Genomic DNA, 15,443 nt, shown 5'->3' with positions numbered 1-15,443 from the left:
ATATGTTGAGACAAAAATTGTCAATATGGAATATCCGTCGCGAGGGAAGTATGACTTCATTGTGGGCATGAGGGTCCGGTCCCTGAAAATGGATGGTTGCTGCAGATGGTATGTGATCTGTGTGATTCATGAGAAACAGGGATCTGATTTACTGTGGTAGAGAATGGAGAGAGACTGTGAGGAGGTCTTCAAGGTCTGTCATCCTGAAGCCTGAACCAACGAAGTGCTGGAGAAATCCCTCGAGGGTTCATGGATTGGTTGTCATCCAGGTAATGGCCAGAGCATTCGTTATTGTCCACACATCAGGAACCCCGCTAGTTCCAGGAGATACACCACTCCCAAGACAGGTGTCTGGGGGGGATGGGATGACCTCCAGGTCTTTCAGTAGAAAAAATGGATGCCCAAAGTAAACAGAGTTTGATGCTGAGGTTTGTACGGTGCATTTTACATATTTATCTGGGACTCTTTGCTGTTGACAGTGTATGACTGAAGATTTAGTTTAACCTCATGTTTATTAACACCCCACCCCGGCTCAATTGCAGAGCCGCTGCAACCACTGGAGGGTCCTACACCCTCAGCCCTGGACTGGATTTCACACAGTGGTTGGGGGGGCTCAATGGATTCTTATCCAAGAAGACTGTGTCCTGATCACAAGCACCCATGTTTTGGGAGTGGAGGTAGGACAATCCAATGTCCCAACTGGGTTGAAGTAGCTGCGCCCATGGACTTGGGCCACAGTTGTGTTTGCCTCAGGGCCTAAAAGTGAAAAGAACTTAACTTTTTTTTTCAGGGTCCCAACCTAGTGAGGCTAGGGTCTGTGTCAACCAGAGCCTCTGGAAGAGAGACTGGTATGTGTTTTATATGCATTGGTGTCTTCCAGGTATTTGGATGGTCAAGGACAACCATCACTAAAGAGGGAATGTAACGTTGTTGGACTGTGCTGCAGCGTTTCTAGCCCTGAGGGCACCAATCGCATTGTTGTGAATAGTGTCCTGCGTCTTTGTATATATTGAGTCATAGGAATTGTGTATAATGTAAGATAAGTAATGTACAGTATAGGGTAGTGTAGTATATAGTGTATAGGATAGGTAGTACAGAGATACATAGTTGATGGTAGTGTAGGTATTGACATTAGTATAAGATAGAGTTAATGCTTGGGACTAGCCCATAGAGTGAGAGGCTTAATGTCAGGGAAAGTGACTGCTTCTTGGATATATTTAGTAGGAGTTAGAGTTTAGAGGTAACATGAGCAGTCCTGCCATTGGGGTGTTCCACAGTAAGAGGAGACAAAGAACGGGGATAGCAATATCCTAAAGAAGGTGTGATTGATTAGTCACAGTGGCTTCCCGGAGGAGGCATCTGTGGATATGACGCCGAGTCACGAACCCCCAAGTTTGCAACACTAAAGGTAACAGACCTAAACAGGTCTGAGTTTGTGAGACTGGTGGAGGCCCTGAGTGATGGATCCAGGGCACCAGTAGTAGAAGAAATAGGACGTGGAATCACTCAGCAAGTAGAGACTTACTGATCTGGACTGTGACGTTTTGGCTGCGTTATGGCAATGTAGGACAAAACAGTGTGAATGCAAAGCCCTGGAGTAAGACTACAGAAGAAGGATACAGTGTGACGGGAGAACGCTTTACAGCATGGAGGAACTGTCCAAAAGACTTTGTTCCTATCCCCTTTAAAATACCTTTTACCAAGTTATTGTTCAGTAAAGACTCTATGTTTGAATGATTTTATCGTTCAGTAAAGGCTCTATGTTTGAACGATGTTCTCCTTTATTTAAGTTACACACAGCCTGCACGGCTGTGATGCTCTCACAGCACAAGTCCATACACCCAGCTAAGACCCATACTTTCATGTAGTATGCTGGAGCAAAAAAAGGAGATGAATACCTTGCTCCCTGCTACCTCTCCGTGCTACATGAGCACCCATACAAGTCTCCATCTTCTCCACACCTGTGATATGGTTCTCGAATGCAAGAATATTGAATCACACTAAGATGATACTCTGCTCAAACAATGACAGAGTTTGAACTGAGTGTCATAAGCTTAATTGGACGATTGACTCGCATCAGAGAATCTATGCCAGTGTAATCCCGGCCTAAAAAATTCACTTATTATAATGTACATGCCTCTTTAAAAGGAACCTGTCATTTTAGAATGCGCTATTTACCTATTAAATGTTATTCTGCATGTAAATCGTGTTCCAATGCTGTCTGGCCACCTCACAGAAAGTGCAGATATTGGGATAATTCACTTATTTCTTCATCGGAGCCGCCGGCTTTGAGCTATGGGGGCACAGATGAATATCAGAGCTGGCTGTCAATGTGTTGGGGAATGCTTACAGCTGCAGGTCACTATATTGTGAACACTGTAATTGCTCTGTGCACACCAATGTGGCTGAAAGCCGGCAGTTCCTTGGTTGAAATAAGTTTGTATTCTGCCGGTAGCCATACTTTTAGTAACGTGGCCAGACAGTATTGTAACACTGTCTAGGTATAATATCATGTATTATGATGTATATTTTTTGTCATATGTCGTGTCCCTGACGTTGATGCGAGCGCCGACGCTGAGCCTGCAACTTTCCCCACCAATGACAGTGATTTAATCAACTGTCATGTGCCTTTAACAGCTGTGGGTAGATCTGAGCTCCACCCGTGGATGTTAACCAGTTAAATCTTGCTGTCAATCTATGACAGTGGGATTGGACATGTGCCAGCAGGAAGCGCGTCACAAATCCCGCCCATCGGCGCCCCCCAATCATGTGACATGATGTGATTATCATGACATCCAGGGGACTGCAGAAGACCTCCGTGCCTGTCATTACAATTCTCCTGTGAACGCCAGTCAGTGGCCTGTGTTTAAAGGAGATTGTTATTTCTACTATACATAGCAGTGCTGAATCATTGCTATGTATAGCACAGGCGATCGGACAATTATAGCTTCCAGTCATCTATGGGGACTGTTACATACAGTAAAAAGTGAGAAAAAAAAGCTTTAAAAATATGAATAAAATAAAAAAAACATAAAAGTTCAAATTACCCCCTTTTGCCCCATTGAAAATAAAACAATAGTAAAAAAATACACATATTTGGTATCAATACCTTCAGAAATATCCGCTTTATCAAAATATAAAATAACTTAATCAGATGGAGTAAGGAGGAAACAAAAATCGAAACTCTAGAATTACGTTTTTTCTGTCGGACGTAACATTGCAATAAAATGCAATAATAAGTGATCAAAACATTGTATCTACCCCAGAATTGTATAAATAAAAACATTAGGTCAAGGTGCAAAAAATAAGCTCTCATCCAGTCCGAGACCCAGAAAAACCGTTATGGGGCTCATAAAATGATGACAAATGCAAAAACCTTTTTTCATTCAAATTTCGAAATTTTTTTCACCACTTAAATCAGAAATAAACTACGGTATATATGTTTTTTTATCTGTGTACTCATACTGACCTGTAAAATCATATTGTCAGGTTAGTTTTACCTTATAGTGAATATGGTAAACAAAAAACCCATAGAACAATTGTATAATTGCATGTTTTATGCAAAATCACTGCATTTTCCAGTACACTATATAGTGAAATCAATGGAGCCATTGAAAAGTACATCTCGTCAAAAACAAGCCCTCATACAGCTATGTTGAAAATAATGTAAAAAAGATTTGGCTCTTGAAAGAAATTGAGGGAAAAACGGAAAATGTCCATGGCGTGAAGAGGTTAAGAGAAGTGAGAAACGTGTCCTTTACTCACATATTAATAATAAAAGTATTGTAGGCAGTAGCATCACTTACAGAATTTTAGGTTCATGTGAATAAGATGAAGCAAATTCTGAGCTCTGGAGATGACATTTTTATACAATGTATAATGATAACTATTAACAATAAAAACTTACCACTGCTCAGTTCATAGCCAAAGACTGAATGAGCTGATGCTAATGAGGATGACAGGAATGACAGTGAGAATGATGAACTAGATGAGTACATAGTTGGGGAAATAGAGCAGTTCCACCTTTCATGTTTGAATTGATTCCTGCACTCCTGGATTCCTAGCCTGGCTCCCTCACGTATGCTGGACAACAAATATGGCTTCTTTTTACACATATCTTTTTGTCGTAAATTTAAGGGAAGGTTGGAGCAACCCAACTTTTCTGGGACCCCAAAAGATGTGACACCAAGCCACCTGTAATGAGAAATAATACAAGGTTATAAAGTTTCAAACTTTTATTTTACCTTGTTCATAAAATACATAGGCACCAAAGTCTGACTATTCAAAGACCGCAAGAAAGACAGAAAGATTTGGATATCCTTGTGGCTCATTGTTTGCTATTTTGCAGTACTGGGTCAATGAGTTTGAATACACCCTGGTCAGCATCTAGATGTATTTTACAAGTTCCTACCTTGTTCCCATTGATTTATTCTTGTAGCTTTTTTTGCCTATTTTGCTAAAGTGTTGTTCTCAGGATCCATACATTAAAGGGATTGTCTGGTCTTAAACTACAAGTTTGCAATCACTCTGTGACTGCAGACTTGTGAATCCTCAAATTGCGCACACTGTATGCTGTGAGGATTCTCCGGCGCTGGTGCTGGTAGCAGGCGGTCTTGTGACTGCAGATTTGTGATTCTTCACATCACACACACTGCATGTGTGCATGTGAGGATTTTCCGGCACGGACAGTCATGTGACCGCAGGTATGTGATTTGCATACTTCTGGCTACATTCTTACAGAGCTGTATCTGGCCTTGCTCAATACACTTGCATTAAGCAAGTCCACGCACGTTTAGTCAGCACACAACCATTTGCATGCAAATCCTTTACTTGTATTCATGCATGTGATGTGAGGATTCACAAGTTGTGCCAAAAAAACAGCAGGTGAAGGCCCACAAAGCAGGAGGAGGCTGTAAGAAGATAGCAAAGCATTTTCAAGCAGCCCTTTCCTCAGTTTGAAATGTAGTTAAGAAACAGAAATTAGCAAGAACAGTGGAGGTTAAGATATGGTCTGGAAAACCAAGCAAAATTTTAATGAGAACTGCTCGTAGGATTGCTAGAGAAGCAAATCAGAACCTCCAGTTGATTGCAAAAGACTTTCAAAAAGATTTAGCAGGCTCTGGAGTTGTGTTACATTGTTCTATTGTTTAGAGACACCTGCACAAATATGGCCTTCATGGAAGAGTCATCAGAATCACTCCCGAGTCTTCCCCATAAAATTCAACATCAAAAGTATGTAAACAAACATCTAAACAAGTATGCAAACATCTAAAAAAAATGCAAACAAACATCTAAACAAGCCTGATGCATTTTGTAAATAAGCCCTGTGGACTGATGACATTAAAGTAGAACTCTTTGGCCACAATAATCAAAGGCATGTGTAGAAAAAAAAGGGAACAGAATCTCAGGAAAAAAAACATCTCGCCAACCATTAAGCATGGGGGTGGATTAATCAAGCTTTGGGGTTGTGTTGCAGCCAATGGCATGGGGAAGATTTCACAGATAGAAGGAACAATGGATTCAATGAAATTTCAATACATTTTTTATGTAAACATAACACCATCTGTAAAAAAGCTGATGTTGAAAAGAGGATGGCTTCTATAAATAGATAATGATGATCTTAAACACACATCAAAATCCACTATAGACTACCTCAAAAGGGGCAAGCTGAAGGTTTTACAATGGCCCTCACAGTCCCCTGATCATTGAAAATCTGTGGCTAGACCTCAAAATAGCAGTGCATGCAAGACGACCCAGGAATCTCACAGAACTGGAAGATTTTTCCAAGGAAGAATGGATGAAAATCCCTCAAACAAGAATTGAAATTCTTTTGGCTGGCTGCAAAAAGCATTTATAAGCTGTGATACTTGCAAAAGGGGGTGCCACTAGGTACTAACCATATGATCCTATCAAAAAACAGAGACCTCTACTTTACAGAATCCAACAAATTTTATTAATACATAAACAACATTAATAAAATTTGTTGGATTCTATAAAGTAGAGGTCTCAGTTTTTTGATAGGATAATATGGTATTCTTTTAGGAGATACTTTAAAATAACTAGTTGACACATTTGTCAGTTATTTAGGTACTAACCATGTAGAGTGCCCAAACTTAGCATCCGTTCCATTTTAAAATGTAAAAGATGAATATTTATATTTTTTCCTAAAATACAAAGGAAATGTGTCATCTTTAACTTTAGGCCTTTTAGAGATCATTTCATCTTCAACTTGCTTATCTGTTCACAATAACTAATTTTATCCCAGGGGTGCCCAAACCTTTACATTACACTCTATGTGCTACCTCTCCATTGCTAACTTTTATATCGGAGCTCAAAAAAATATATTGGACATTTATGGGCTATATTCTCGATAAGCCATAAATGTCCCACATACTATATGACAACATATTTAAAAACATTTGACTTTACATGATTTTGGTCCGGAAATAGCAACTTAGTCCATCGTCAACATTGACTTATACTGGAAAATTTGGTGCAGGGCCGGACTGGCCATCTGGCAATTCTGTCAAATGCCAAAAGGGCCTGTCTGGTTGTGGGCTGCCTTGTCTGCTACGCTGTTAGCAGAATCGGTGTTCTCAAGACACCCATACTGTTAAGAGTTGTGATGGAGCACCAAGTCGCCGACTCCATCACTTACCCCAGCAGGTCACGGGTATCGCTAGAAATATTGGTCTTGTAGTAAATCTTGCTTTCCTCCATCCAGGGAAATATTCGTAGTAATATATCCCATCTGGTGCTTGGGACGGGGACAGCATGGGTCTGTGTGATTTCAAATGCCAGGGCTCAATTTCAGCCCCAGTCCGTACCTAATTGAGTGTATACAGTGTTGTGCAATATGTTGGCCCATATAGTAACTGAGAAAATTTTACCACTCGGACAACCCCTTCTCAACCTCTATATTTCCCCTCATTGAAAAGACAACACCTATACTCACCTCCGGTGCCAACGTCATTTCAAATGTGTCATCACTGGTTCTCCAGGAGCTCTGGATCGCTGTAGTCACTCAGCGCTGGCTTCACTCTCCCATCCTTTGGATGTAATGACATCCAGAGGAAGTGAGAGCCAAGTAGTGGACAACCCCTTTAGTTTACACTTAGGCTACATTGACACAACTTTTCTAATCGAGAGCTGTCTCTGAAAAAAGTTTTTGAACAGAGCTGTACAGTCAACACTTTTTTCATGGACTGAATTTCCACGTGAAAAAATAATAGCATGCACTAGTCGTCTCCATATTTCAGATAAAAATTGCCTATTCGAGTCGATGGGTGGGCAAAGGAACTGAATCCCATATGGATCAAATGTAAAACATCCAACTTTTGTTTATGCATTGCCATTATTATCATAGGAAACTGTACTTGGTCTTGTAAATTTTAACACCTGCTGATGTATAAAAATGGATGCCACACGGATGACAGTGCAAATGGATGATTTTTTTTTTTTTTTTTTTTAATGAAAATAAGTATTTTTGTTCACCCATTTTATTTAGCTGTATATGAAGGATTTTATTATATTTGCCACAAAAAGCTAATGTTGTCTAATAATTGTGCAGTGACCTAGGATTTTGTAAATGAGACATTTTGCAGTATACAATGTTTTACTCATGAATAGAGGACTTTCTAGGCATCATGGTTGAAGTAGCAGACAATACAACTGTGTGCTGGCTGCATTATGTGTACGGCTAATGTAAAATCACCACTGCAGCCAGCAATGTAATAAGTGTCAGCTGTCAGAGGGTAGAAGATTGAAATGTTATGTCTGTACAAGGGGATATTCTTATCCGAGGAGGAAATGAAGCTTCTATCTGACTATATATTATTGGTGGAATGAATGCTCTATAAAGTTAGGAGCGTCGCGCCCTGTACATATGTGCACTGGAGTGCAGAGCCTGTAGCTTGGGGTGCGTATTGTTCTGCGCTGCCCAGATATGATGTCGCAATTGACCTACATATTAAGTATTTAGGGAATGCTGCCCCCATAGCCCTCTATAGAGAGAAATGTCTAATGTATGGTGAGGGCTATGTGCCGTATATCCAGTGCCTCCTCTCCCGCTGCTGAGTCAGCAAAATGCTCAAATGTGACATGGGTCGTATCGTTGTCGGGATCGCTGGTGCATCGCTAAATGTAACGGGACCTTTAGTCTCTATCCTAGCCCTTATTCATGAAGAACTAACACCACAAAGAAAACATTTATTCATTGATTAACGAGTTTCCAATAACATGTGGTGCCATGGCTTTATAAAAGTCCTTTTCAGCTTTACTCATTGGCATGCTCATGTTCCCGACTGCCATGCTTATAGCTGAGGCCTATTCAGACGTCTGCTTTTCACACGTGTTTTATCCCCAGAAAACGTGCCCATTGTAATCTATGGGGCTGTTCACGTCTGCAATTTTTGGCTGACCCCAAAATTTCATGGAAATTTTTGAACCAAGAAATGGCTAATTTACCCTTCCAAGTCTATGGGTTCATGAAAATCATGGACAGCACTTGGATGGCATCAGTGTGCAGCGAGTCTGCTCACTGTGATTAACACTGTAATGGATAGGGGAAGCTTTGCAATTTTTTTTTTCCATCAGTGAAAATCGCTGATAATACACTAAGGCCAGGGTCACACTGGCGAGGAATACGGCCGAGTGACAGGCGCTAAAAGCATGCATTAGACACGGACCAATGATTCTCTATGGGGTCCCTCGCACCAGCCGTATATTTCTCATCCGTATTCTACGCTCCGTGCCAATCGCAGCATGCTGCCATTGTCAGCGTACTACTGCCGTAGTACGCCAATGCAAGTCTATGGGTGCGCAAAAAATACGGATTACACACGGACCACACATGTGACTTGCGAGAAATACGCACCCGGTGTCTTTTAGCAAAGCCGGCAATTCAGTGCGCTATACAGTAAACTCACACTGACAGGTTTAATAAAGAAACGAAAGAATAGATATATACACATAGAATACACACATATATATATATATATATATATATATATATATATATATATATATATGCATTCTATGTGTCTATATCTATTCTTTGGTTTCTGTTTAGAAACCCTGTCATAGGGCTCCATTATATGTCCATTTTGCAAGCCTGCAAGAAAATCTCGCCATACGGATGCCATACGGATTACATACGGATGCTGACATGCGCAAAATACGCGACCACACCTTGCTTACGGATGACATGCGGAGCACTGCTTAGGGGCCATTCATCCGTATTACGCATGTAAAATACTGACCGTATTTTGCGTCGGTTAGTGTGACCCCGGCCTAAGGCTAGTTTCATACTAGCGTATGGCCGAGGTGCGGTGGGCTGCGGGCTTCCTCCGTGAAGCTCCGCCCCCTGCTGCGCCTCCTCCAATCAGCTCCGCCTCTGTCATCCTGCGTACCCTATCTCTTTAGCATTGGGTACGCAGGCCGTGCCGATGTATGCGGATGCCTCCACATGCATCTTTTTGACAGTGCGGTGAGTGCACCAAAATGCAACATACTGCGCTTGGCGCAGGCCACCATATCGTCAAACCGACGCATGCGAAGGCATCTGCATTCATCAGCATGGCCTGCATACCTACTGCTAAAGATAGGGTACGCAGGCCGCATGCTGACAGTGGCGGGGCAGAATGGAGGAGGAGTGGCTGGGGGCGGAGCTTCATGGAGGAAACCCACAGCCCTCATCACCTCGGCCATACGCTAGTATGAAACTAGCCTAATAGTGAAATGCGAATCATGGAGCAATCACTGATGAAAATTGGATCAAAAAAACTGATGAAACTCAGACTTTTTTGCTCATGTGAAAAATCATGGACGTCTGAATGGGGCAGAAGGCAGAGGCAGAATGCCTCATTCCGAAGTCTATTTTCCATGTAAATGTTCTGTATTTGATTTTCTCAAATAGAACACGTAGTCATCAAAGTCTATGGGGATGTTCACGTGTCCGTGATTTTGTTTGCAAACTGTGTGTACATTTTTGATCAGAGTCACATATCAAAATAACACATACAAGTCTATGGGTCTGTGAAGACCTTGTTCCACACACAGATGGCGTCAAATTACAATCCGTGTGCTGTCCGTGAATAACTTAATGGATAGGAGAAGCTTTGTCATTAATTTATTTTTTCATAGGAAAAAAAAGTCGCTGATGAAACACTGATGACACCTGGATCATTTTTTAATGTATGTGGTAAAATCATGGATATCTGAATTAGGCCAATGGGAAGGGGCTGGTGAGACATAGGCAGGGCCCGGACTGGCCATCTGACAATTCTGGCAAATGCCAGAAGGGCCTGTCTGGTTGTGGACTGCCTTGTCTGCTACGCTGTTAACAGTAGAATCAGTGTTCTCAAGACACCCATACTGTTAAGAGTTGTGACGGAGCACAAAGTCGCCGACTCCATCGCTTATCCCAGCAGGCCACGGGTATCATTAGAAATATTGGTCTTGTAGTAAATCTCACTTTCCTCCATCCAGGGGAATATTAATAATACATCCCACCTGGTGCTTGGGGATGGGGACAGCATGGGCCTGTGTGATTTGAAATGCCGGGGCTGAATTTCAGCCCCAGTCCGTACCTGGACATAAGTCCCTAGAGCTAGATATCATGGAGGAGGTGCCATCAAGACACTTTAAAATGACCAATGTATTAAGATGCAGAACTAGTTCAGGGAGAGCTGTATTTTTTCTGTGGGAAAGGAAATTCATTATCCAAACTACAATTAAGATATTAAAATTCAGTTTTACTGAGCAGATGGGCAACGGTGTATTGCATTATCTACTGGTACATGATATATATATATATGTACCTGTACTTTATGCATGTCATATATTAATAAAGGTGTTACAATTTATAAATATCTACCTGACAAGATGTTTAGTTTTGTTTCATAGTTTGACGTTGCAAACCTCCTTCCTGTGGTCCTCATTCCATAGAGGTCTCTGTCCTCTTCATGGCACTGACCTAATGACACTGCATTCTTAGCACAGTCTCTCTGGATTTTAACCTCTTTTCTTTTCCGCTTTTCGGGCAAAGTTACTACATTTTACAACTCTGTCTGGGTTAAAAGTCTTTCTATCTGTAATCCCAGCTGAGAACACTGGACAGTAAGTTGTGTGCAGCTTATGCCTCTCGTGTGCTGGTGGATAATTGGGGTAGAAGTCTCTTTTCATATCCTCTGGATGTCTATGTACATTAGATTACTGTGTCCTACTATATTCCATTTTTTACGCACTATCATTGCCATACCATATTTTTCTCCGAATACCTGGCCTATGAGCTCAGATGGTCCTGTACAAATGACGCACCCCCCGAAAACCATAATCACAAGGCATAAAAATTCTTAGCGCCATCTCGGATTTTGGCCTGGATAGTCTAGATCTATAATCCATTTAGCATTAAATGTTATGATGAATGGAAAGAGGCCCAGCGAGCAAAGCGTCTGGAAATGTAGTACGCCGCATGGGATTGAGAGACAAATGAAGACTTTCCAGCCGCCGCAGAACTACAAATCATCAAGAACCATAAGAGTCACACCTCGATGATTGAAGTATGCTAGTGGAAGGCAGATAGGACTTATACGCCAATCGCCGCACATCATTTTAGATTATTGTGTCTTAGGAAATGTCAAGTAAAAAATGATTTCCGTGATTACTAGTGAACTAGAGACCAAAACTTGCTATCGGTATGTTTAAAAATACGCTGAATATGGGAAATTATTACTAGTACCCAGTGTTCATTGCTATGAAATACTAGCTGTATTTTCAAGTTATATATTATTAAACTTACGAAAATGTGTCGCCAATGAAACATCTACAAAATATCGCATTACTAGACAGCAGGAAAGTGGTCACTGCTCTCGCAGCAGTTGTTCATCTATAACACATCTTGACTGAAGAGCAGATAGACTTTTTTCACTCTCATATATAATATATGATCACATTTTACAATTGTTCAATTCACTGAATTCCACAAAACTCATTAAAATCAATTCATTTCTCCAAGTCTAGAAATAATGGTTTAGCTCTACTCAACAAATGGAGCCCTGAATTCTTCAGACCTTGGTGATAACATGCGGACAATTTACTAACGAGCAGTGGGAATGTGCCATGATATTTCTGACAATCTCTACCACTGACTACAACCCATGGCGGAAGATAAGCCACGGCTAAGAACAAAGCTGCGGAAATATGTATAGCCCTGCTTGGCACATCTTTCAAAATTCTGCATCAAAAGGGAGAACAAAGAAACAAATGGAAAACAGCGCACACGAGCTAACAAATGCTGAAAGAATCTAGAGGCTTAGAAAATACATAAAAGACACGGTCCAGATAAGGTATCACAACATCACATAGTAATCTAGATAATCCAGAATCAAAAGACATGTGACAAATGACTAGGAGACAGCTGGATGGTGAAACTTATACTCCATGGTACTAGTATATGAGGGCAGTCTCCTTATAGCAGGTCTGATGCTAGTGTAGTGCTGTGTTATGCATCATGTTATGTGTAGAGAGAGAGAGATAGATAAATATGAGATGATAGACACATAGATGGATAAATGGATCGCCAGAGATAGATATGGGATAGGTAGATAGATAGATAGATATGGGATAGATAGGTAGATAGATAGATAGATATGGGATAGATAGGTAGATAGATAGATAGATATGGGATAGATAGATAGAAAGATAGATAGATATGAGATGGATAGATAGATAAATATGGGATAGATAGATAGATAGATAGATAGAGATAGAAAGATAGATAGATATGAGATGGGTAGATAGATATGAGATGGATAGATAGATAAATATGGGATAGATAGATAGATAGATATGGGATAGATAGATAGATAGATAGATAGATAGATATGGGATAGATAGATAGATAGATAGATATGGGATAGATAGATAGAAAGATGGATAGATATGAGATGGATAGATAGATAGATAGATAGATATGGGATAGATAGATAGAAAGATAGATAGATATGAGATGGATAGATAGATAAATATGGGATAGATAGATAGATATGGGATAGATAGATAGATAGATAGATATGGGATAGATATGGGATAGATAGATAGATATGGGATAGATAGATAGATACATAGATAGATAGACAGATAGATAGATAGATATGGGATAGATAGATATGAGATAGATAGATTAGATGATAAGTTAGACATATATGAGATAGAAAGATATGAAATGATAGACAATTAGATGGTAGATAGATAGATAAATATGAGATGATAGGTAGATAGATTTATATATGTATTAGATGATAGAAAGATTAGTTGATAAATACACAGATATGAGATAGATAGATATGAAATGATAGATATTATATGATAAATATGTATGAGGTGTTAGATAGTTATGATAGCTAGAGTATATATTCATATGGTAATATAGACATAAAATACATTTAAATACCAAATCTATCTATCTATCTATCTATCTATAAATATATATTACTATCCACACATGTATAATCCATATATTAATGTGAAGTTTTCTGTTTTCATTTTTCCAAACTACTGATATATAGCAAAATATAGATAGCTAAATTAATTTTGCATACATGTAAAAATGTATGCAGAGAAATAGTATAACATACAATATTTCCTCATTTAGATAAAATCAGTGAATTGATTCACCAGGTCTAAGATTTGCCCCAAATTACAAATCCCCTCTGCAGATGAGTGCAGCTCTCTACAGATTTGTGAATGGACCCCGGGGGATCTGAATCTTGGTTTCAGTGTGTTTATCATATTTCAGAGCCGCCTGTAAACACATCTGAGAAGTGTCATTTTGTGTTTGTAGGCTCCAGATGTGCACAGAAGAGAAGGATGGGAATTGTGCAGGGAAATGCTGTGTATTATTCCGCCTAATAGCTGGAAAGCTGATGCGTCAACAGTGAGACTGGATCTCCAGAATGAAGGAGACCTCAGCACAAGGGACCTGGCAGGAATAATAGCCAGGGCTATACAGATGTGCAGGCACCACTCAAACACTGTGTAATAGAAAGAAAAGCCTCAATGTGCAATAAAAGTGCATTATTTGTACATTAAAGCAACAAAGGAAAAAGAAAAGGTACCTACATCCAGTTCCCTTGTGAGCATGGAAACATAGCCATGAATATAGTCAGGAGGACACATATATGACATAGTCCAACCGATGTCGCCTTCTCCATCTCCTGCACATTTATTCCTCCAGCTTCAGTAGACTTGGCAATTGGTATATTTATTAGAGATAAGACTTCAGTATGTCTGCCTCCTCTCCGCAATCATTGCAGGATGTAATAATTACTGGACATCAGATGTTTGGATGCTGCCTTAGATGAATGGGGACAAGGAGGACCAGTCCTTCTGCTTTAGGTGAGATCCCTCGCTTTGATTACTTGTACTTTTGCCAATCCCCCAGCACAGTGAGTTTCGTTACAATGGAATTCTCCATGTGATTGGCCAGAAGTGTAAGGAATAACAATGCATCCATAGGGATCACTCCTATTGGCCCGCGAGTCCACAACTTATAATGGGAGGGTGCATAGGTCCCACTGCAGAATGACAGCTTGTCTAACCCAAGCTTTGTGCTGCTGGTCTGCAAACACAGACTAGAAACTGAATGAACAATACACAAGGACTCTACATGTCACATTATCAGGATGCTGTAACCTCACTGTGGGATTTATCGATGCCAGAGGGAATCAGCTCCTACAAGAGGTTTCTGATGATCAGGATATTACAAAGAACAAAATGTTTCTGATTATAATAAACTCATTTATAAAAGATCACAAAACAATGCAACAGTGCTTTTCTTACTTAAAAGTGTCACCTATAGGTGTGAGGACATAAGCATAGTGCTGATAGAAATAACCACTTCCCGCCTCCAATCTGTGGATCTACATTCAAAAAGCCAATGCCCATATACATTAGATGAGAGATGGTTGAACCCATCGATATTGGAGGACTGGCAAATCATCTTTTGTATATGGGGGCGTCTGTCCCTACTCAATTTCAATGATCAATCCTTTTTTTTTTTTTAAGAGGAGATAAGTCACTGCCAGTAGTGTCTTGCAGCAGCTTAATCCTCTGTTCCTGTTAAAAATACATGAATGCTTGTCCTAGCCAAGAACTCGTGTCTCCAGAGATACATCTGACTGACAATTGACTGATATTTTGTGTTTATGGACAGCTTAAGTTAGTCTTACTTTAGCAACTTGTAAATTCAGTAGTGATTTCAGTCATCTGTCACAAAAAGTGCTAACCCTACTGTGGAGATATAAGGTTCAGTGGGTGCTCTCGTCCGCTGGCCTGGCTGTCTTTAGAAAGACTGCACGAACCAGGGCTCATCCCAGCATTCCCCTTGGGCAAAACACTATTCAGACAGCATAGGGTGAGGGTAACAGATTGTGGTAATACTT

The 15,443-nt window shown here is 40.3% G+C and overlaps 1 protein-coding gene across 4 annotated transcripts in view; it reads right to left on the bottom strand.

Moving 5' to 3' along the window:
* WNT16 (Wnt family member 16) overlaps positions 1–15,443 on the bottom strand; it is a 75,584-nt gene that overhangs the window by 39,593 nt on the left and 20,548 nt on the right. For 3 of the 4 annotated variants that reach the window (XM_073573372.1, XM_073573374.1, XM_073573373.1), the window contains one exon: positions 3,908–4,194. In XM_073573372.1, coding sequence (XP_073429473.1) covers positions 3,908–4,115 — 208 coding nt within the window. In that variant the 5' untranslated portion in view covers positions 4,116–4,194. Of the gene's footprint in view, positions 1–3,907; positions 4,195–14,121; positions 14,329–15,443 lie in introns of those variants that run through there. The other variant, XM_073573375.1, reaches the window with a different exon arrangement.

Source organism: Dendrobates tinctorius, unplaced genomic scaffold (genome assembly GCF_039654945.1).
Source record: "Dendrobates tinctorius isolate UK_male_01 unplaced genomic scaffold, ASM3965494v1 ptg000035l, whole genome shotgun sequence".
NCBI lineage: Eukaryota > Metazoa > Chordata > Amphibia > Anura > Dendrobatidae > Dendrobates > Dendrobates tinctorius.
Note: the sequence above shows the minus strand (reverse complement) of the source record. Positions and strands in the feature narration are given on the sequence as shown.